This window comes from Bombus flavifrons, chromosome 11, assembly GCF_040668555.2.
Source record: "Bombus flavifrons isolate JBK064 chromosome 11, iyBomFlav1_principal, whole genome shotgun sequence".
Lineage (NCBI taxonomy): Eukaryota > Metazoa > Arthropoda > Insecta > Hymenoptera > Apidae > Bombus > Bombus flavifrons.
Window position 1 is genome coordinate 10000001 of NC_138452.1, and position 21015 is coordinate 10021015.

Genomic DNA, 21015 nt, shown 5'->3' on the forward strand with positions numbered 1-21015 from the left:
GAAATGTTGTGAATATATATTTCCAATCCTTCCGCAACTTTTTGCCCAGCCTGTATGAATGCATTACATAATGAACGTATTCTTGAACGTATATATACTCTGAAGTATATGTGAAGTATATGTGAAGTATATGAAGTACTGGTCACAGTACCACCACCCTCTGGGATCAGTCGTCAGAATCTTTCAAGCGAGTCACTCTAGAGTATCATTATTTAACATGAGTTTTCAGGATATTATAGAACCAGAGAAAGTAGAGGAGGTGTTATTGTCTCATTTAAAGGAAAATAAGATCTTCCTGAAAGGACCAAAACCGTGGACTATTCGTTCTTCACTATTGGGTGGTCGTGGCATGTTCGCCACCCGAGACATCAAACAAAATGAATTAATATTCATTGATTCGCCTCTATTAGTCGGACCTAAATACATAGGCAAATATTTTGAAATGTGCGTATCATGTTACAAGAACGAATGCGCATTATTTCCGTGCGATAGAGGTTGTGGCTTGCCAGTTTGCTCGACTCAATGTGAAAATTCGCCAAAACATGTGAATTATGAATGTGAATATCTTAAATCATTGGTACCGACTTGCGGCACCGATTGGTCCCCAAACTTATTACTGGCTGTCGTACCCATCCGTGCGCTCTTTCTAACGGAACAACAGCGTAAATGCTTGGCAACGCTTCAGTCTGATAAAAATCTGACTTGTTATCCCGAGGTACGACTTCGTTATATTATTAGCTTTTTGAAGACTTCTCTAATGATGAGAAAGATATTTTTTTAAAGAAATTTTCTTGCGTAGGTGGGATGTATAAATATGTCTGTTTCAGTGCTTAAAGAATAAGTAATGAGCTTATGACTAAATTTAAGGACTACTAAACTTCATTATATACTTATATTTCTATAATAATGAATATTATCAGATTTAATGAAGAGTATTAGCAAAATAAAGTATGAAAAATTGCGTATCGTATTTTAAATCTTAATACGCATAAAACAGTTTCTAAAAATATTAATATTACTAACGTGATAATTATTATTGGTATTAATATTTGCTTAGTGATCAAAATTACGTAAAATATTTATGATATTTTTCATTTTTATCTCCTGTTATTATAAAAATAATTTCTGTGAAAAGATCGAACAATTGAAAAAGAATGTGACCAATTCTCCAAGCGAGGAAGATATGGAATTGATGAAGCATGTGTGCAGAATACTTAATACGAATTCGTTTGAAACGATTATGGTCCACGACAAGGAGCATTCTGTGAGTTTACGAGGACTTTATTCTATTGCCTCGTTCCAAAATCACTGTTGCGTACCGAATACAAGACATCATTTCGATGGAGAATTTCGGATGTATGTTAGCGCTGCCCTTCCGATTGCTGCTGGAGAGGAGATCACTAGCACTTATACGAGTTTATTTTGGGATACAACATTACGGCGGAAATTTTTAAGTATAACTAAACACTTCTCCTGCATGTGCAAAAGATGCAGTGATCCTACGGCAAGTTTACATCTAATGATTACTTTTAAATGTATAAACATATGAATTAAAGATTAAAATATAAAAATATATGATTTTAAACGGTACACATTAGGAATTTAAATCTAGGCTAGGTGCACTGTTATGCGCATCTGACAAATGTTCCGGAGAGTTATTACCCCTAGATCCTCTTAATATGACTACTCCTTGGATTTGTGATAAATGTGCCATAACCCTAAATCATCGGCAGGTATTTATATAAATTATTTAAAATTTAATAATTTCAAAAATATTCCATAGATATGGTTAATAACCATATTTATTTATTTCACTTGTTGTATGATTAATAATTTGTTCTAGTCTTCCTAGATAATTTTTTAATGTATTTTCGTCTTTACGAATTTTTCTAATTTCCGGTTTAGAATTAAATAACGTTAACGTTTAATAACAAGTTTTGTATTTGTAATTTTTTCATTTAAGCGCATTGATTTAATTTTATTATTAACTATTAATTACTAACTTTAATTAATAACTAAAATGTTTTCGACCTTCATTTTTTTCCTTTTTACTAGATATGTTCGATTCGTTCAGGTATAGCGGGAATCATAAAGGAAGTTTTATGCAAAACACCACGTGAGATCTATAAGTTTTTGCAGAAGGAGCTTTCACTTTTGACTCCTTGGAGCAATTACTGCATTGTAGATATGAAGTTTCGAATTGTTTCGTATTATGGCAGGAGTGATGGCGCCAAATGGGAAGGTGCGGATAATATACAAATATATTTTGTTAAAAATATATTACTTCGTATATTATATGATATTTTTTCAAACATTATGTTAGATTTAAGTGATACTGAGCTGAATCTAAAAGCGAAATTCTGCAATGATTTACTTTCTGTACTGGATGATTTAAATTGTGGTGATTGTAGAAAAAAAGGTAAATTCATTTAAAACGGGGTCTAGAATTTTGCTATCTTTCTATTAATGTTAATATTATATATAAAATATTAAATATATATGTATCTTGATTTAATATTTCAGGTCTTATTTTATATGAACTGTATTGCACAAATCTTGAAAAAATAAAACGATTTAAACAACAACCAAATATTGAGGAAGTATGTCTAAATTTCGTTGTTATGCTTGTATTGTTCATTTATTGATGTTGTCTTGATATGTTTTATCTTTACATTGAATATCTTTTTTAGGTTGATGAAAATCAACGTATATTAGAAAAGGCAATCACTATACTACAAAACGATATTATTTCGGCTGTTACATTTGAATATGATAAAAACTATTTTAAACAACCAATTGCTGTATAAAAGATATCGACACATAGAACATAAAATATACTTATAACCGTGCAATAAAATAACTTACAGAACAATAGAGAAAACGTGTAATTCTTTTAAAATAAAATTGTATCGTTTAGAAAACTGTCATATTTTTTTAAAAATAATGTTCAATTTTAGTAACTATACCATAATTTCGATAAAGGAGACATAAAGATTGAATAATATACAAAAAGACATTTAGTTATGGAAAATTAAAGAACTAGATATTAAGAAAAACGTATCAATTTAATCTCTTTTTACATTGCACCCCAGATGGCTAAATTGACAGCAAGAAATAGCTAAATAGCTGTATCAGACTAGCAGGTAATAAAGTGATGCACTTGTACCCTATGCTTTATCATATATGGTATAATAGCAAAGTGCAATTTTGTTGTTTTATACTGCCTGTTGTAATAAACATTTTGCTTCTTCATATAAAGCTGTACAAGGTCTTAAAACTTCTAAATCGTAATCCACATCCTCATCAATATTTACATTATTATTCCTATAACATAATAATATTATGCATTGTTATTTTGTTAAAGCTATGTCATTCTACTAAAAAAATAAAATATTTACCTGTACAGAAAATCATCCACTGTAGGTAGCATATCATTGTTTAAGTCACGTAGCAAACGATTTCGTGCAAGTGCTGTATGCATAAATGCAACATTATGGAAAAACAATTCTGAATGATCTGAAAATAATCATTTAGTTAAATAAATACGATTAAAGTAACTGTCACTAAATAAAAATTAATCGGATAACAAACCGTCCTTTCCATATTTTTTTGCCAGTTTCTTCATTACATCTTCGCCTGCGTATTTCGCAGAGACACCAACTCTATGCAGAATTGCTTTGCACTGCCAGCGATTTTCTGAATTTTGATTGCATGATGTAGATTTGCGAGGTTGTGTTTCTTTAACAAGACTTTCCCAGTCAACTCCTAAAGCATCGCCTAAACCTTTACCACTCGTTTTAATGTCCTCCTCTAATTCACCATCAGAAATTTCTTCAAAGTCCATAGTTTCCATATTTTCGTCTTCCATATTTCTGTGAACAATTTTAGTTATTAACCCAGCGATTATTGTATATTACATATAGTAATAATAAATGAACTGTAAAAATTAAAAATATTACCTAAAGGACATTGCATCAGTATTATCTTTCCCTTTTGTGTTAAAGACTGTTTCCTCTATAGTTTCTTTTGGAGATGAGAGGTCTGCTTCTTGAGTTGTTAACTGACCATCTCGTTGTATAGTATCAGGAGTTTTCTTTGTTACTCGTATTTTATTTGCATCCATATCCTGTAGATGTTAATATTAAATAATAATGTAAGCTTACAAAGTAATAATCATCTAGCTTAGTTATACACAAGTAAATGGAACATACTGTGATATCTTCCATATTTAATATGTCATCTGGATCATCACTAATATCACTGAGATCGCTTTCAGTATGAAGTGTCTGCAAAGACTCATCAATGCAAGTACGTTTTGATTCAGAGGTAATAGTTTCTTTCGTTTCAGATTTTTCTTTTGATATAGCCTTCTTTTGAAAAGTATCTGTAGATTTCTCTCGAGTTGTAGATAATTTACCTTCTGCAAGCTCCATTAACTTTTTATTAATAGGTTCTTCTTTCATACTACCATATAAAGATGCTTGTTTAGAACTATGAACTGTACATTCATCTCTAGTTTCAGAACTGTTATAAGTTCGTCTTTTACTAAAAAGGGAACAAATTAACTTGTTATAAAAGTAATTAAATAAACAAGAGTTACATCTCATGGCATACTTATGTGATGTGGATTCTGCTATTTCTAATTCCTTAGATCGATCGTTTCTATAATGGCCTCGAATATGCACTGATTGATTATCCCATTTTCGAGAGTCACTTGATTTCCAATCTGACACAGAATTATCATATCGAGAATTCCAATCATCATCATGCACTTCTGACCGAGGAAGACTATCTCTGCTGTCCCATAATCCTCTTACTCGCCATTCTCTTTCTTCCCAATCAACAGGTCCATAAGCTCGTTCTCTGCCATGTTCTACATCACGATGATGACTATCCCAATCATCGTTAGGAACATTTTCGTCCCTAGTATAAACATACAAATTTAAATACTTTCGTTACTAGTCATAAGGATTAATAACTACAGCTATCAACATACCGTATGGAGGTGTTACTCCTTAACTTTTCTCCAGGATAAAGTGGATGCCTGTGATGATGATGATGATGTCGATGATCATCAAATGAAGTTCTATCAGTAGTTTGAACGACATATCTAGATTCCCGGGATCTTTCTTCACGAATTCCGCGTCTTTCATCAAACGGACTATCATATCTCCTTCCGTCAACAGTTTTTCTTCTATCATCTTCATGAACATGGTGATCACGATAATCTAAATGTGAAGACGCTTCGTCCTGTTCGTCCCAATGTTCTGATAAACGCCCGTAGTTTCTATTATAGTTTCTGTCTATTTCAATTGTTCGTCGTGGACTAGTCTCGCGTCTTTCGATTAAACGATCAACTTTGGTTGGTGTAACGCGTGATTGATCGTGTTCAGATGTATGATTTCGATCATATCTTGTACTAAATCGTCTGTGTCTTTCGCGATCATAGTGCCCGATATCTATTCTGTCAATTAAATTATCTCGCGAACTTGACAACGTAGGCGGTGCGGATGAAGACGATGAAGATGCTATAGAAGACTGAACGGCTGGTAAAGAAGGAGCTTGCGGCAATGGTGGAGCATTGTGCACACCTTTATCGAGCAACGATGTTCTATCCAAAGATCTTTCTCGCGGAAAGCGATCAACACGATCCCTAGGTGAATTTACACCAGCTTTACGAGCTGGTGTATCTTTATCTACAGTATTTCTATCGTATCTACTATCAATACGCTGAGATGTTCTATCCCTATCAGAAAGAGCTTTCGTTTCGGATCGTTCTCTTTCTCTATCGCTTCTACGTTCTCGAGTTCCATTTTTCTCAAAGGCATTATCCTTCACCACTATTCGTTCTTTATCCCGACTATAACGTGAACTTTTATCCGTTGTTAAACTTAACGACGTTGTAACTAAAGGTGGTACATCTCTATCTCTTGCTTTTATTGGTTCTTTTTCTCTGTCACGGTCTCGATCCCGATCGCGATCGCGATCCCTATCACGATCCCGATCTCTATCACGATCGCGATCTCTATCTCTATCTCTCTCTCGCTCACGATCACGTTCTCGATCTCTATCTCGATCACGATCTCTTTCCCGTGGTCGTTCACGACAACGTTCTTGTAGATCTTCTTTGTCTTTATCACGAGCATCTCGTTGATCTCGAGCAAGCCTCGAATGCCCACGTTCATCCCTTGTATGCTCTTTATCACGCCGTTCTCTGCTCTTTTGGCGGGTCTTTTCTCCTAAATAAGTTTTATCATCAAACTCTTTACCAATCCTTCTATGGCTTTCTTCTTGATTCGATACTTGTCTAGTTTTATTATTTTGTTCATTTTTTCTTATGTCCTCCCTGTCTTTAGTTTTATCACTTTTATGTGATTCGCGATCTTTTTTTTCCGTATCTCGAGATCTGTTTGTAGAAAGCTGTCTATCTTGAGCTTTTGGCGGCGTGAGTTCTCTTTTGGATCTAGATGACTTTTCAGGTGTACGACTACGGCGAGTTTTTGTTGAAATCGTTTCTTTTGAATGTTGGTGTTTCGATCTTTCGGATGTCGGAGGTGTTCTAGAACGTATATCTTTATCCTTACATTTCGCCTTTAATCTTTCGTTTGTTTTTATTTTTTCGTCTATTGCACGACTTTTTTCTTTGTCCTGTTCTTTGACTTTATCAAAAGGTTTATTCTTAGCATTATCTTTAGATAATTCATCTACATCTCTCACTTTCTTGTAATGTCTATCTTCTTTATCCATATCTCTAGCTTTTACTGCTTTGGGGGATTCGCTTCTATTTCTTTCTCTAACTTTACTAGATGTTCCATGATGAGGCACAGATACAGAGGAACCTAATACTGCAGTTGTCGTTGATGTTACTGCTGTAGAAGCTTGTATTGCTGGTGACCTTGTACGAGGTGTGGAAGAATGTTTCTTTGATGTTGTAGATGAACTGTATTTCTTCGCAGATCTAGCACTAATCTCCTTTTTTGTGGAACTACTTTCAAACTTACGTTTTTTCTTCACTGATGGTTTTTCATTTTTTGTTCCAAGCCTTTTCAATTTTAATCTGTCAAGGTTATTAAATTATAATAGATATTAAAGGGTTCATATATTTAAATCAAATATATTAATTATTAACTTGTCATTTTGTAACGCTTATACTATAAATAATACATTTATAAGAAAATTGGCTATTGATTTATAAAAAAAACATTATCTTAATCTAGTGTTTTATTTCAAAAACGAAAAAGCATGGTAACATATATGTTATGACTTACTTTCTTCTTCTTTCTTTATCTTCATCATAGTCAGTAGATCCACTATGATGCCGTTTAGATTTAATCTTTTTAACTTTCTTACGTGAATCAGATGTTGAACTAGAAGATGAATCTTCACTGCTAGAACTACTACTACTGCTAGATGTACTTGAAGTATGAGAACTAGAAGAAGAAGTCATAGCCTTTTTTTTTTGTCTCACTTTATCTTTCCCATGAACCTCTTTATCTTTCTTCATTTGTAGTTCTAGTTCACGCTGTAACAACTGTCTACGTCTTTCTAAGACTTTTTCGTCCTCGTATTCTAAATCTGTTTGATTCCACTCTTCCAAATTTAAATCAGGGCTATGAGATGGCTTTTTTATGATCTTAGAAGTAAGCCTTTTAAACGGATCCTCAATAAGCTATATATTATAAACATATATGTAAATATCCATCTTCAAATAAGATAATATGCTTATAATTTTTCTAAACAAACTTTCTATACTAAAAGTATGATAATACAGATTATGCACTTACTCCTGCTGTACTTGCAATAGCATTATCCTTTTTGGCACGCTTGGACGGACTTATTAATGTGTGAGTATTTGCATATCTAGTTGCAATATCAAGAAAAGAAAATGGTGATCATCTTAAATAAAATGAGAGTGATAATTCTTACTGTATTATTCAAATAATAACTTTAACAATTTCACTGTTTATTACTATAAAAGACAAATGTATATTTAATTTACTATGCAAAAGTAAATCAACTTCAAAATTATACTTGCTTGCAATTCTTTCCATACGAACAGCTGCCGTTTAGTGCCCAGTTTCTACAATAATCCGACGAATTTTGGCCGGCAGTAACTGCTGGTTTGGTCCCCAACCTCTCAAACACACTTGGTCGACGAGAGTCTGTATTACATTTCGTAGGGTCAACCGTTATCTTCCTTATGTTTGATTTTGACATATTATCACCATAAAACAATTATGTTTTCACAATGGAAGCACATAACTGCAGCATGCAAATATTCATTTGCTATGGAATCACCATTAATCAATTAAGCATTCACGAATACAATCACGGTTTTCGAAGGACTGGTAAAGCATTTAAAAGCTAAGAAACATAAGCAGCTCTTTACGTTTTGTATAATAATTCTTTTTATGAACGGTAATATCTCAATATTTACATATATAATTCGTTTTTACATATTTTTAAAGGCTAACCCCAGATATATGTAATCTACTGCATACGACTGAAGTACCGAACTGTACAGAAAACAATAGTGCTAACTCAATGAAGTTGTGTATAAAATGTGGTTCAATATTGCCAACCGATAGCGATAAATATTATAAGTAGATTTAAATATTTTTAATCTATAATATTTTATTAAATATAAAAAAAAGGAGAAATTAAGAAATTGCTATGTGTATATAAAATTATTTATATACATTTTAATAGTATTTCTCGCGTTATATATAATGCATTTATTAGCACAGTAGGAAAGATATATTATTAATTGAATACATTTATTGCTATAACGGAAATAAAATTTTTAGAACATATATAAATAGTTCAAATGTATTAAAAGTGAATTCAGAATGAATAACCAGAATGTGAAATGTTGAACTTCAAAAATATTTATCACCATGTGTATTTCAAAATAGAATTATTCATATAAAAATATAATAATTTTTTTAAATTATCTTGTGATACGAATCTAAAATTGAAACGAAACTATAATTCCTTACCTAATTTTATTTTTAATTTATCATTAATAATATCAATTGTAACATGCAAATAATTGTAGTTATCCATAATTTATTTCCATATTTCTAATAAATAGTAATATATGTATATAAAAGCTTTGTATTTAAACTTTAAAATTTATGCGTAACTCCGACTATTACTTCCAGTACCATAAACGTTTTATGGCGTTGAAGACTGAGGGAGTTAGTTTTCATTGATATATTATTTATTCCTTCTCTTTAAGGTTAAAATATCGTTATATTCTAATTTTGTTTATTGGATAACAATTTTGTTTACTGGATAACAATTTTGTTTACTTTAATTATTTATGTAGTTCATATTAAATGTTAATACAAATGTTTTATAGATTGTTTTACAATGCCTCACCAATGTAATTGTGGTGTTACACACAATGATGCAGAATTAGGTGTACAATATAATTTATATCAAAAAATTGATGTAGAAAATATAGAATGTTTAAATGAATTTGAAGAAGCTACCGGAGCTACTGTATTTAAACCATGGGAAAATAGACTGGACAGAAATAAAGTAATTATTTGTTTATATATTTAAACATCTAATACAAATATTTTTCAAAATATAATTATAATTTTACATTACAATTTACCTTTCTTTTTCAGTATGTTGAAAGTGATATGGATAATGAACTTCTATTTAACATTCCGTATGTTTTTTATTTGAACGTACTATTTGTAAGGATACATAGATATTGTCATCTTTTTTCAGGTTTACAGGAAATATAAAATTAAAAGGTCTCATTATTATTGGAGGAGAAGATGATTTGCATCCAAATAAAGTAAAATTGTAAATACCCCTGAGTTTCAATGTCTAGAAACAAAATTTAACCTATACAAATATAAAATATGTTTTATTAATATTGAAAAAAATATTTTATTCTTTTAGGTATAAAAATAGACCACATATGACATTTGATGATGTAGCTACAGAACCTGAACAAGAATTTGAATTATGTGTAGACACAATGGGAGTACATGAATATTCTCCTAAGTATGTATGTTTTATTATGTTACTAAGCATTATATAAAGCATTATAATAATATAAAAATATAATACAATTTTTACTGTAGGGTAGTTAAATTCTCATCTGTACATCATTTAAGTTTGTACTTTACTGGTACTGAAAGAACAGATAAAATAAAACTTTATTATATTGGATTAAAAGGTGAATGGACACCTTCACATCATCATGGTGTTACAATTTGTACCTATGAATTACGTCCTCAAATGAGTGATCATCCAAAAGGACATAACGAAGATATTAATAGAACAGTTAGTTGATTTTATGACAGAAAATTAATAGGAGATGTACTCTGCATTAATAAAGAAAATAATTTCAAAATTTAATAAATGTTTGTATTCAATTCGTGTTTTACTGCGAAGCACACATACATACATACATGTATACAAATATATATACACGAAGCTGTATGTATACTTTGTCGACAAAGCCTGTGATATTCGGTAAATATATTCGGAAACAAATTAAGTCAAAAATTAGTATGTACTAGTAACGTCGCAATCAGTTATTAATTAGACATTTTTTAGTATTAAATTAGTTTCTTCTAACATTTTGTAGAATAATAAAAAGAAAAATAATTTAAAAAATTCGTAACATGATTATTCATTAAATCGCTTTCTAAATTCGTTTAATCGTTTTAAATCGCTATATTTAATGATATATTTGAAAAACGAAACAATTATACTGCGTTGTTCCGTGACAAAAATAATTCTTCGTTTCATTCATGAAATTTTCTATACTATCAAAAGTAACGCGTTCCCCGAGGTTTGCTGTGATCACCCCTTCTCTTCTCTGTTCCCTTCCACTATATGAGCACCAACTTAAAACTTTGATACATACATACATATGTACTTGATATCGCGAGAAACAACGTTCACTAAGTTTAACAATCGCAGCTCATGGCACACGCGACTGTCAGCTCCTCCGCTGAGGCAAATAGGCAAGATAAAAAAAATGCAAGTGAAAATATCGCCTGTACCTCAATGGATTATTCAGTGCCATCAGCTACGAAGCAACCCTTACCACCGGACGGAGGATGGGGCTACATCGTAGTTCTAGCATCCTTTTTAATCCATGTAATTGGTAAGCTACCGATTTTTCCTCGTTTCATTATACTTTCTTAAAACTTCATTTTAAGTTTAGTTTAAAATTTATATCGAAGAAACATGCCAAATTCCTCTTTTCATTTTTAATTTCAAATTTTATGTTGCCGTTAAACGTATATGTATTTAAAATATTATAAATTTAATATGAATCAAGTAGGTTTTATATACTAAAAAACCACATAACTTTTATCTCCAATTTTTTATCTTTATCTAAAATATAATTATTATACTCCTACTTATAATAAGCATTTCAATGAAAGTATACTTATTCCTCTTTTTCGAGAGATTTATCGTTTACACTGTTACCATTACGGTCACGTTTTAGATATATTAATCGAATAAATGATATCTTTATTAATTTAGAATAAAAAAAAACATTCTGAGATAAAGCAATAAAAAGAAAAGACTTCACGGAATTGCAAAATTTTCGTTTAGATTCCGCTTCGTATTTACACTATATCAAAAACAATTTTTAATCTTTATGAGAAACTCATTTAAGTTAATTTACGATTTATACATTAACAAATCGATTTTTTTAATCTCATAAAAATGTCATAAAAAGAAGTTTTATTTCCTTTACTTTGTTAATTCTATATTATCATTCCTTTTATTCAATAGGTATTACGTTAATTGAATAAAATAACGAAGAGAAGCAAAACAAGTTAAAACCATTCTCAATTTCTTAAATCTCCTATCTCATGTTCAAAACATGACTTATGAAAGAGCGATACTTAAGAACGTTGACACATTTTCTCTTGTACGAGAACAGATTTGTAATATGTGTTTATTATTATGTGCTTATTACAAAACAGAATATTACCAAACACAGTAAATTAAGCGTGATCTACATTATACACAAATCATGCACATGTACCATTATGTGCGTGATGATTCGAAAAAAGAAAAATGACCTTGCAAGCATGTTTACTGGTGCATCCTCGATTTCTTGCTGGTTTTAACTTTTCCAAGAATGCACATATCTTACAAAATCGATAAAAGATAATTATTGTTTCCTTTCTTTTATAAGTATATATACTTATATAATTCGGAAAAAATTTATAGATATCTATATTTGCTTAATATAACTGTTTATAATGAAACGATCAATTTTTAGATCAATTAGATTTGTAACAGATTTTAATTGATAATTAGCACATTATAAGATGACACAAAATTTCCACGCATCCCAAAAATAGAAAAGACAGATTAAAAAAAGCGCTGGCCTTGGCATTACAGAAACATTGAAATGATATGTTACATATATCTATGCGTCTTTTTAACTTCTTATCTTGACACATAAAAATATTTCTATTAGATGTTTTCCTACATTATTAGCTTGTTTTCTCCTCGTTGTAGGTATCGTATTGGATGTATTAAAATTTAAAGGCGATGATTGTATCTATGACGAAAAAGTTGTGGTAACAGGGTTATCGATACTAATACATATAAGAGGAGGATTAGAACGACCTTTGAAATTATTTCCATTTGAAAAATGACAAATATCAATACGCCATGCGATGAGAGAATTTTAACGAAGATTATTTCGTTACAAAGACAATACTAGCGATCGAACTGTATTATTGTTGAATTATTGCACTTTGTTCGTCACTTACCATATGTATGGAAATATACTCATACAGAGAAACTTTGATTACGCATAACAGTAATTTCACGATACGTGAAATCAGAATATGATACGAAAAACATATTTTTTTTTATGGTAGTGACTAAGAATTGCGTTATACCACCTTTGAGGTGATACAAAATATGCGTCTGTTGAAAAATATTAAATTCATGTTATACCATTCATTTAATATTACGTTAAATACCATGATTGCTCTTAAATATCGTAATAGTTGATTACATTTATTGTAACTACGATTGAAAATAAAATAAAATAAAACAAGAACAGTTCCACAAGAAGGAAAGTAATAATGAAGCGATAACTTAAAGATGAATAGTATAATGCAACTTCCTATTGACGAATTAGGTTAAATAGATTACTCATTTTGCTATCAATTAATTCCTTTATTTCTCGTAACACTGATGTTAATTTCATTAACAAAAATAAAAGTCATTAGAATAACAAGTATAAGGTATCGTTCGTTTATTTCTTTTCCCAAAGAAGAGGTTACTTACTATGTATATTATTTAGTTCTTTAACCATCATCTACTAAACATTATTTTACATCAAAAACTCTATATGAAAGAACAATATATTTTTGTTGCAGCGGATGGAGTGACATATTCGTTCGGTGTTTTTTATTTAGAACTTCTGTATTATTTCGAGGAGGGAAAAGGTGCAACTGCATGGATTGCGTCGATATTAGTCGGTGTTACTTTGTGCTCAGGTAAACTTTTCATCCACGATAATTTCGATTTCTCAAAAACATAACGGAAGATTGATTAAAGGTCCGATATCAAGTTTATTCGTAAATAAATTTGGATGCCGGGCTGTAACCATAGCTGGTTCGATATTGGCCAGTGCATGTTTATTGGCGAGTATGTGGGCTCGAACTATTATAACATTATACTTTACGATCGGCATTGGAACAGGTGAAAATATTTTTATTACTTTATATAGAAACTTTTAATGCCAGCGTATAAGTTCAGAAACAATTTGTTCTTATTGCAGGACTAGGTTTTGGATTGATCTATTTACCTGCGATTGTCAGCGTGACATGTTACTTTGAAAAGTATCGGTCCCTTGCAACGGGAATCGCAGTATGCGGTTCTGGTTTAGGCACATTAATTTTTGCACCTTGCTTAGATTACTTTATAGCGACATACGGATGGCGAGGAGCGATTTTAATTTGTTCTGGAATCGTTCTGAACTGTACCGTTCTTGGAGCGCTTTTTAGGCCCCTTAAAATGGATAAACGAAAACAGAGAAGTTCTACAGAGGTACAGGATTCTTGTATGTATTATTATAAGAATTTAATAACAGCATTTACATCGCGTAATAAATAGTATCAAACTATACATGAAATCGAATTATAAAAGATAAAGAAGAATGAAAGCGCAATTTCTACGAACGCGTATATTATATATATGTATATTATATGTATGTGAGATCAGATGCGTTGAATAAGATATATAAACATTTCATGTTTTTAAACCAGCGGTACCGTATCGTCATAGATCTAGGTTTCAATTTTCAGAAATCTTCACGGAACATGAAAAATAATCCTGAAGAATATTCGAATAATTTATCTAATGAGGAACAAAGTAAAAAGATATACAGTGTGAGTTTTCGAAAGGAAAATAATCATGCTGGTTTAAAGTCCCTGAGTCAACCTGTTTTGATCTCAAATAATGTGATACAAGACAGTTTAGAGAATATTCATAAAGAGCAGTCAGTATTTATTTTATATATATATATATATATATATATATATATATATCTATTAATATTTTAAGCATTAACATCTATTATCATTATTATTATTATAAAAGTGCAGAGAGATAAACACAGACATCTTTTTCAATATATAAAATATAAAATTTTGTAATTTTCTAATACGATTATTATTAACACGTAGTTCTTATTTACAGCCCTAATTTAATGCAAGGATATAGCGAAGAAATCTTTCATATTCATAAGTCCTCTACAAGTTTACCTAATAAAATAGATTATATAAAAGCTGGTAATAAAGAATTTAAAATTAGTATTGACAGAAAACTCAATGCCTTTCAAGAAGATGTAACCATTTCTCTGTTAAAAGATCCAGTATTTATATTATTTACTTTCTCTAATTTCTGCACCAGTATTGGATTTTATGTACCATATATCTATGTATTGGTATATATACTTGCTTTTATTAAAAATGTTCTTAATCTTTTGATAACAGAAACTATTTAATTTGTTTATAAACGACTTTTGTTTAACATATTTTTACAAAAACTGTGTATTATAAAAGTTATAATTCTTAATATATTTATGATTATGCTATATTTCATGAAAATATTGATTATAGCCTCAAGCTGAAGAACGAGGGATTAATAAAAAGGATGCAAGTTATCTTCTTGCAATAATCGGAATTGCTAATACAGTTGGTCGTATAATCTTAGGATATATTTCAGACAAGCCATGGGTTAATCGACTATTAATATATAATTTATGTCTTACTATATGTGGCATTTGTAAGTATTACGTTTGTTATTATTTATAAAATTTAATCAAACCTCTTAAATTGTATTAATAGATTAATATCTAATTGAAAATCGTGCATAATGTTTAATCTTTGTGTATTTTTCCAGCTACAACTCTTAGTGCATTCTGCACATCTTTTGCCTCATTCACACTTTATTCCTCTATATTTGGATTCACGTCTGGTGCTTATGTTGGTCTTACATCTGTGATTTTAGTAGATTTATTGGGTTTAAATCGTCTTACCAATGCTTTTGGACAGCTTTTACTATTTCAAGGTTTTGCATCACTTTTAGGACCACCCATTGCAGGTGTGTCTACAATGTTTTAAGCCATAAGTTTTATTTTCTTAACCTTTTTATAATTCATAATTTTAGGATGGTTATATGATGTACTTCAATCTTATGATCCTGGATTTTTCACTGCTGGTGGTATGATAACTATTAGTGGATTGATTTTATTTTTTATACCTACAATTCAACAAAAAATTCATAAAAATGTAAATACTCAAAGAACTAAAAATATAATAAACAATTAATTTGTTCAAAATAATTATTGCTTTCTTATAATTATTAATAAATGTTTTGCCATTTAATTTATTTATACTTCCAACTACAGAATAGATATTATGATACAAATATATGATTTAATAAACTTGAAATTTATTAAATGTAAAATTGCTGGGTAATTTCATATCACTTCATTCTGTTAAACTTTTAAGATCTTGTAATACATCATCTGTTATTCGTGAATCTAAAAATCGATGTATTCTTCTTGCTGTTTCAGTTTTTAAGCTAACATTGTTATTTACCAGCCGATTTATTAGCTAAAAAGATAATACAACAAAATTGTAACTATTAGGTTATTACTTATGTTTTTTATTACGTATATTCCACTACTGTAATTATGCAATTATGTAACTTTTATTCTAACTTATTAAAAATAACTCAAAAAAAAAAAAAGATTTGTGACATAATAATCTATATAAAATTTGTAATTTATAAAATTAAAATTACATACCCTTATCAACCACGATTTATGAGATGGAAAATCAATCATAAAATCTTGTAACTGTGTGTCCATAGGCACAAATGTTACATTATTTGATATGGTATGTAACATCAATGTTGAATCTAAATTAGTGCTTTCTAGTAGGTTCTTACTGATATTTACAAAATTATATGTATCATTTTTAAATATTGCAGCTAGTCTGAGTTCAGCAGCAATAATTTTATAAAAATAATCACCTTTGAAAAATCGCACTATAAAAAAAATGTAAGTATTGTTAGTCTAAATATATTTATTCTATATATGTCTTAAAGTTTTAGACTTACTATATATACTAGCTTCTACTATCTTTCTTTTCTTCAATAGTAATAATACATAAGCATTATTAATCATTGTTTCACTTATATTATGTTTCATTAATAAATTTCTTACGTGAGATGTTTGTCCAAAAATAAATGGTAAAACGTAATCAGTAACTGTATCAATGCAAGGTAATACATTAAAGTCATTGACCATAATTTTAAGAATATCTAAAATACCTAAAAGCATATACTTATTGACACAACCAATATTAATGAAATATTGACAGTATTAATGAATTTTATTAATACTTTAAAAATTAATAAGTTATATACCTTGTACATCATACTTAATTGCCTGTCTCAGTAAAAGTGGCCAAAAATAATGTGGCTTTATCAGATAATAATTTTTAAATATTTTAAGCAAAGGAATAGATAAATGGTCATTCTTCATTAACGAATAATATAATAACATTAAAAGATATTTCTTGAACTCTGCTTTGTTGTCAGAAATCATACATAGCTTGATAATATCATTAATTAACTAAAATAAATATATTAGAAGTAAATATTAAAATATGAAAAAAGTGACAACAAAAAAGGATATTGTTCTTACCATTCTATTATTAACTACATGTTTAAAAATTAAGCTCAGAATACTTTCAAATTGAGGGTGTTTAACATGTAAACCTATACATAATAGTGCCTTTATAGCTAAGTGTATGTGATTAATACTTATTAACTTCAATATAATTTCTATTTCAGTACTTAGAATGGTGTTCTTTTTTCTTAAATATTGATACATCTAAAACAAAATATTCCATTATTAACTTTCATGGTACACATTAATGGTACTTTATCACAAAGTTTTTACAAATTCTTACAGTATGAACATCATTGATGTTATTATTCCTTGTTAATATATAAATCATATTTAAAATATTTTTGTTAGAGAAGTATATGTTGTTTAAATTGCAATGCTGAATTATTTCTTTGATTTTAGCAACATTATTCAATTTAGCATGAGTATATATAAGAGCAGCATATGTTTTATTAGTTAATTTTAATTTCTGTTGTATCATATAGTCTAGAATTTTATTTGCATTCTCTATATCTCTGAAAAATATACACTCATGTTAGTTATTAAAAAATTAAATATCATACTAATTATTAAAATATTGTAATGTTTATTAAATAAATCTTGTATATTTACCCAGATTGAGAATATCCCAATATTAATGAATCAAAGACAGATTCCGACACATGATACTGTAATTTCTGCAGATTTTCAATAAACATTAATGCCATGTCAATATTTCCCTTCATACAACAATATTCAATACATATCTTGTATGTGATATCATCTGGATAAATTTGTTTACATTTCATGTGCATTAGTAATTCCATAATTGAAAAATCATATTCATTTCTTGTATATAAATTTAAAAGCTCATTATAATGGGCTGTGGACATCTCAAAATCTTCAAATTCAACGTAAAAAAAATACATTAAATTATGTTTTTTTTATTAATTTTAAGTTATAGAATAAATATGTAACACTGAGAACATACTGCATACATCCAAAATCAACCATAAAGATCTTCCAAGCTTTACTTTGTCCATTGGTAAACAATTGATTAAATTATTACACCAGGAAAGTAGCAAGAGTGTATTATCATTATCTATATCATCTGCAATATGCATACCATCTTTTTAAAGAAAACAGTTTTCTATATGTACATATATATATATATATTAATATTGCAATAATACGTGTTTGTTTATACTTACGCACTGAATTTATAAGATCTATAATACTTGCCATTTCTGTTCTGTTTACACATTTGTGTATTTGCATGTTATTATATATACTATCGAATTTTGTATTTATTAGCTTTTTTTTATAATCCTCAGCATTATGCGATATCGGCATTGTATCCCTATTAATATATAACTGTTTATAAACTACATTAATAAATATATAATATATTTAAAAAACTAACCTTTCTAACATATTTAATGTTTTATTACGTAGATGAGGTATAAAATGCATCATTTTCTTGTTTTCGTTTAGTATCGCAATTTTTAAGTGATTTTGAAAATGATTTACACATTTTAATAAAATATTTACCATGATAAGTTGACACTCGTTAATAAAATTGATGCAGTGTTTTTCACATGAAATGCTTGAATTACCTAACCCTATAACCTACAATGATAAATTCTTCCCAATAAAACAATATACACAATGTATTAAAAATATAATTATTCGTTTATTTCATTAATGAGTTGGCAATAACTAATTTAACATCAATTATTTATTAGAGTTTTATAATATAAACGGATTATAAAAAACGCCACTAATTTTAGTCGTCTTAAGGTTAAAAAGATTAATATACTCATATCAGAGGTAAAATATTATTACATTTTATTGTATATATGTGCAATATTTTTGTATATATAACTGTTTGTATAAATTTGTATATACTAAAATATTTGAATTATTAGATATATCCAAAAATATATTTTCAAATTAGATCTTGCACTTCTAACAATTTTGTACAACAATTATCAAAATTTTGTTACAGTTATAAGTAAAATATCCACACATTGAACAGTTTACATGTTGTTTTATATGCAAAAATGTAAAAAATAGTTTAAAAGGTATATCAATATCAGAAAATAAATAAGATGTAATGGAAAATTAACATTAATACATAAAATAATGTATCTTACTATTATCTAATATAAACATTAAATAAGATTACAAGCTTCTATATCATATTACATTTATGTCAAACTTTAAAGTACCTTTGAAGATATTTGTTTTCATTATACTATAGTAAGTTTATCTAAAATTATCTTGAAGTCACGAAAGTGAAACAGTTTTTACATTTTGCATTACAATATTACAATACATACTTTGCCATATTAAAAATCTCATTTTTGTAATATCAACATTAAATTTTATAATTATCTTACAAAAATTCTTCACACCAGTCAGAGAGGCATTGATAACAATCACTAGATTGTTTTGCATTAGCGGAACACAAATCTTTCATCCATTCTTGGAACAGTTCTCTGTTCTTTTTTAAAACCAAATATTGTCCAAGTACTACATATGCCTGTAAGTATATTAATAAGTATTAAAATATTAATATTAAATTAAATGAATGTTTCAATCCTTTACAAAGTTATTGGTACATATAAAAAGTATTATTTACTCAATATTACTCAATATTACTTAAATTTTAACATTGTTTATATTTGCCTTAGTTATTCTTAGATACTTCTAATAATTCGCTCTTTCATTTCATTATAAAGAAATATTAATAAAATACAAATTATTAATTAGATTCAGATAAAAGTATGTTATACTTTGTCAAAACCAGCTGCTTCCAATCTACGACCTAGAACTTCTCCAACTCCAGCAAGATCTGTAACAGGTTTATCACCCATTGGTTCAGCAACAAAGTTTTTGTGTTTCTGTGATGTGCTCGACATGTTTCTGAAAATGAAAATAAATCTTTGTTCTGTACGACAAGCACAATAATTAAACACAGTACTCTTTTATTGTTATATTAAATGAAAGGTCAAGACTAAACATAACTAACATAAAATAAATATGATTTAATTATTTTATTAAAATTTACGTTTATATACCTTTAGATACAATAACTAAATAATATACCTATTTTTATAAAATACATACCTCAAATAACTTTTTATGAACTAAGTTTAAATTATTTCTATTAATTACTGCGTTTATATAGTTATTTTTTTTTATTGCAAATTTATGGTAGTCTGAATATTAAATTTGTAATTAATTGTTCACTTTAGGATTACAATATCTTCTTCTTTAATAAAATATACGCCTTTAAAAAAAATTAAACACAACACTATCAAAGCAACTTACATTCATATAAATTTATATAAAATTGTAGAACGGAAATCTATGTAAAATTTTTTGCACATGATAGCTGATTTCTATGTAACTAAATAAGTATATTTTTACTACTATATTTCACGGTATTAAACTTAATTACGATTAAATTAAAGTTACTATTAACTATAAGACGCTAAACTGTGTTTAAAAATATAATTTTTTAAGTATTTATAAATAGATATACGACTTTAAGTTTAAAAACGTACATATACTAGATATAAAAAAATTCTTCTAAAAAATCTTATTTCTTAACATTAAAAGGAAAACAATAAAGTTATTAAAATATAAATCATACAAATACATATGGACGTATATATTCCGCTGTAGAAAAATTAATTAATAAATAAAGATACTACAAATAGGTTTCATATGGTGTGCTTTAATAAATATTTTTAAAGTACATTCAAAAGACAATGCGATTATTTTATTATATAAAATAATATAAAATA

At 28.6% G+C, this 21015-nt stretch overlaps 6 protein-coding genes across 9 annotated transcripts in view; 3 read left to right on the plus strand and 3 right to left on the minus strand.

The window, feature by feature from the left end:
- LOC138185267 (SET domain-containing protein SmydA-8) overlaps positions 1-2874 on the plus strand; it is a 2877-nt gene extending 3 nt beyond the window's left edge. The window contains exons 1-7 of the mRNA XM_069124105.1: positions 1-715; positions 1136-1504; positions 1599-1733; positions 2056-2242; positions 2324-2419; positions 2524-2600; positions 2691-2874. The exon at positions 1-715 is cut by the window's left edge and continues 3 nt beyond it. Coding sequence (XP_068980206.1) covers positions 131-715; positions 1136-1504; positions 1599-1733; positions 2056-2242; positions 2324-2419; positions 2524-2600; positions 2691-2807 — 1566 coding nt within the window. The 5' untranslated portion in view covers positions 1-130 and the 3' untranslated portion in view covers positions 2808-2874. The remainder of the gene's footprint in view (positions 716-1135; positions 1505-1598; positions 1734-2055; positions 2243-2323; positions 2420-2523; positions 2601-2690) is intronic.
- A 172-nt stretch (positions 2875-3046) lies between these two features.
- LOC138185264 (zinc finger CCCH domain-containing protein 13) lies at positions 3047-8525 on the minus strand. The gene is made up of 10 exons (XM_069124101.1): positions 8036-8525; positions 7785-7860; positions 7269-7669; positions 4997-7057; positions 4615-4923; positions 4212-4545; positions 3960-4126; positions 3592-3872; positions 3399-3516; positions 3047-3324 (listed from the first exon to the last, which is right to left on the minus strand). The coding sequence occupies exons 1-10, from the start codon at positions 8215-8217 to the stop codon at positions 3216-3218; spliced, it is 4038 nt and encodes a 1345-aa protein (XP_068980202.1). The 5' UTR covers positions 8218-8525; the 3' UTR covers positions 3047-3215.
- Positions 8526-9009: 484 nt separating this feature from the next.
- LOC138185269 (PITH domain-containing protein GA19395) lies at positions 9010-10403 on the plus strand. 2 transcript variants are annotated; one of them, XM_069124109.1, is made up of 6 exons: positions 9010-9200; positions 9365-9546; positions 9639-9682; positions 9745-9822; positions 9922-10026; positions 10107-10403. In XM_069124109.1, exons 2-6 carry the CDS (start codon positions 9376-9378, stop codon positions 10315-10317), a joined length of 609 nt encoding a protein of 202 aa, XP_068980210.1. In that variant the 5' UTR covers positions 9010-9200; positions 9365-9375; the 3' UTR covers positions 10318-10403. The 2 variants fall into 2 exon arrangements, with proteins under 2 accessions (XP_068980210.1, XP_068980209.1); XM_069124108.1 differs by having other exon boundaries at positions 9021-9241.
- A 499-nt stretch (positions 10404-10902) lies between these two features.
- LOC138184755 (monocarboxylate transporter 5) lies at positions 10903-15865 on the plus strand. The gene is made up of 9 exons (XM_069123027.1): positions 10903-11140; positions 13395-13514; positions 13576-13719; positions 13799-14067; positions 14325-14518; positions 14719-14965; positions 15141-15306; positions 15424-15624; positions 15691-15865. The coding sequence occupies exons 1-9, from the start codon at positions 10957-10959 to the stop codon at positions 15849-15851; spliced, it is 1686 nt and encodes a 561-aa protein (XP_068979128.1). The 5' UTR covers positions 10903-10956; the 3' UTR covers positions 15852-15865.
- Positions 13534-18970, minus strand: bsf (bicoid stability factor). Of its 3 annotated transcripts, XM_069123025.1 has the most exons (11): positions 18624-18970; positions 18412-18560; positions 18192-18311; positions 17834-18101; positions 17505-17736; positions 17237-17425; positions 16957-17164; positions 16648-16860; positions 16334-16575; positions 16013-16139; positions 13534-15783 (listed from the first exon to the last, which is right to left on the minus strand). In XM_069123025.1, the coding sequence occupies exons 1-10, from the start codon at positions 18752-18754 to the stop codon at positions 16014-16016; spliced, it is 1878 nt and encodes a 625-aa protein (XP_068979126.1). In that variant the 5' UTR covers positions 18755-18970; the 3' UTR covers positions 13534-15783; position 16013. The 3 variants fall into 3 exon arrangements, with proteins under 3 accessions (XP_068979126.1, XP_068979125.1, XP_068979127.1); XM_069123024.1 differs by having other exon boundaries at positions 13534-16139; XM_069123026.1 differs by having other exon boundaries at positions 13534-16139; positions 18412-18574.
- Positions 18971-19295: 325 nt separating this feature from the next.
- Positions 19296-20538, minus strand: baf (barrier to autointegration factor). Its single transcript, XM_069123028.1, has 3 exons — positions 20333-20538; positions 19999-20128; positions 19296-19745 (listed from the first exon to the last, which is right to left on the minus strand). The coding sequence occupies exons 2-3, from the start codon at positions 20122-20124 to the stop codon at positions 19599-19601; spliced, it is 273 nt and encodes a 90-aa protein (XP_068979129.1). The 5' UTR covers positions 20125-20128; positions 20333-20538; the 3' UTR covers positions 19296-19598.
- Between the last annotated feature and the right edge of the window lie 477 nt (positions 20539-21015).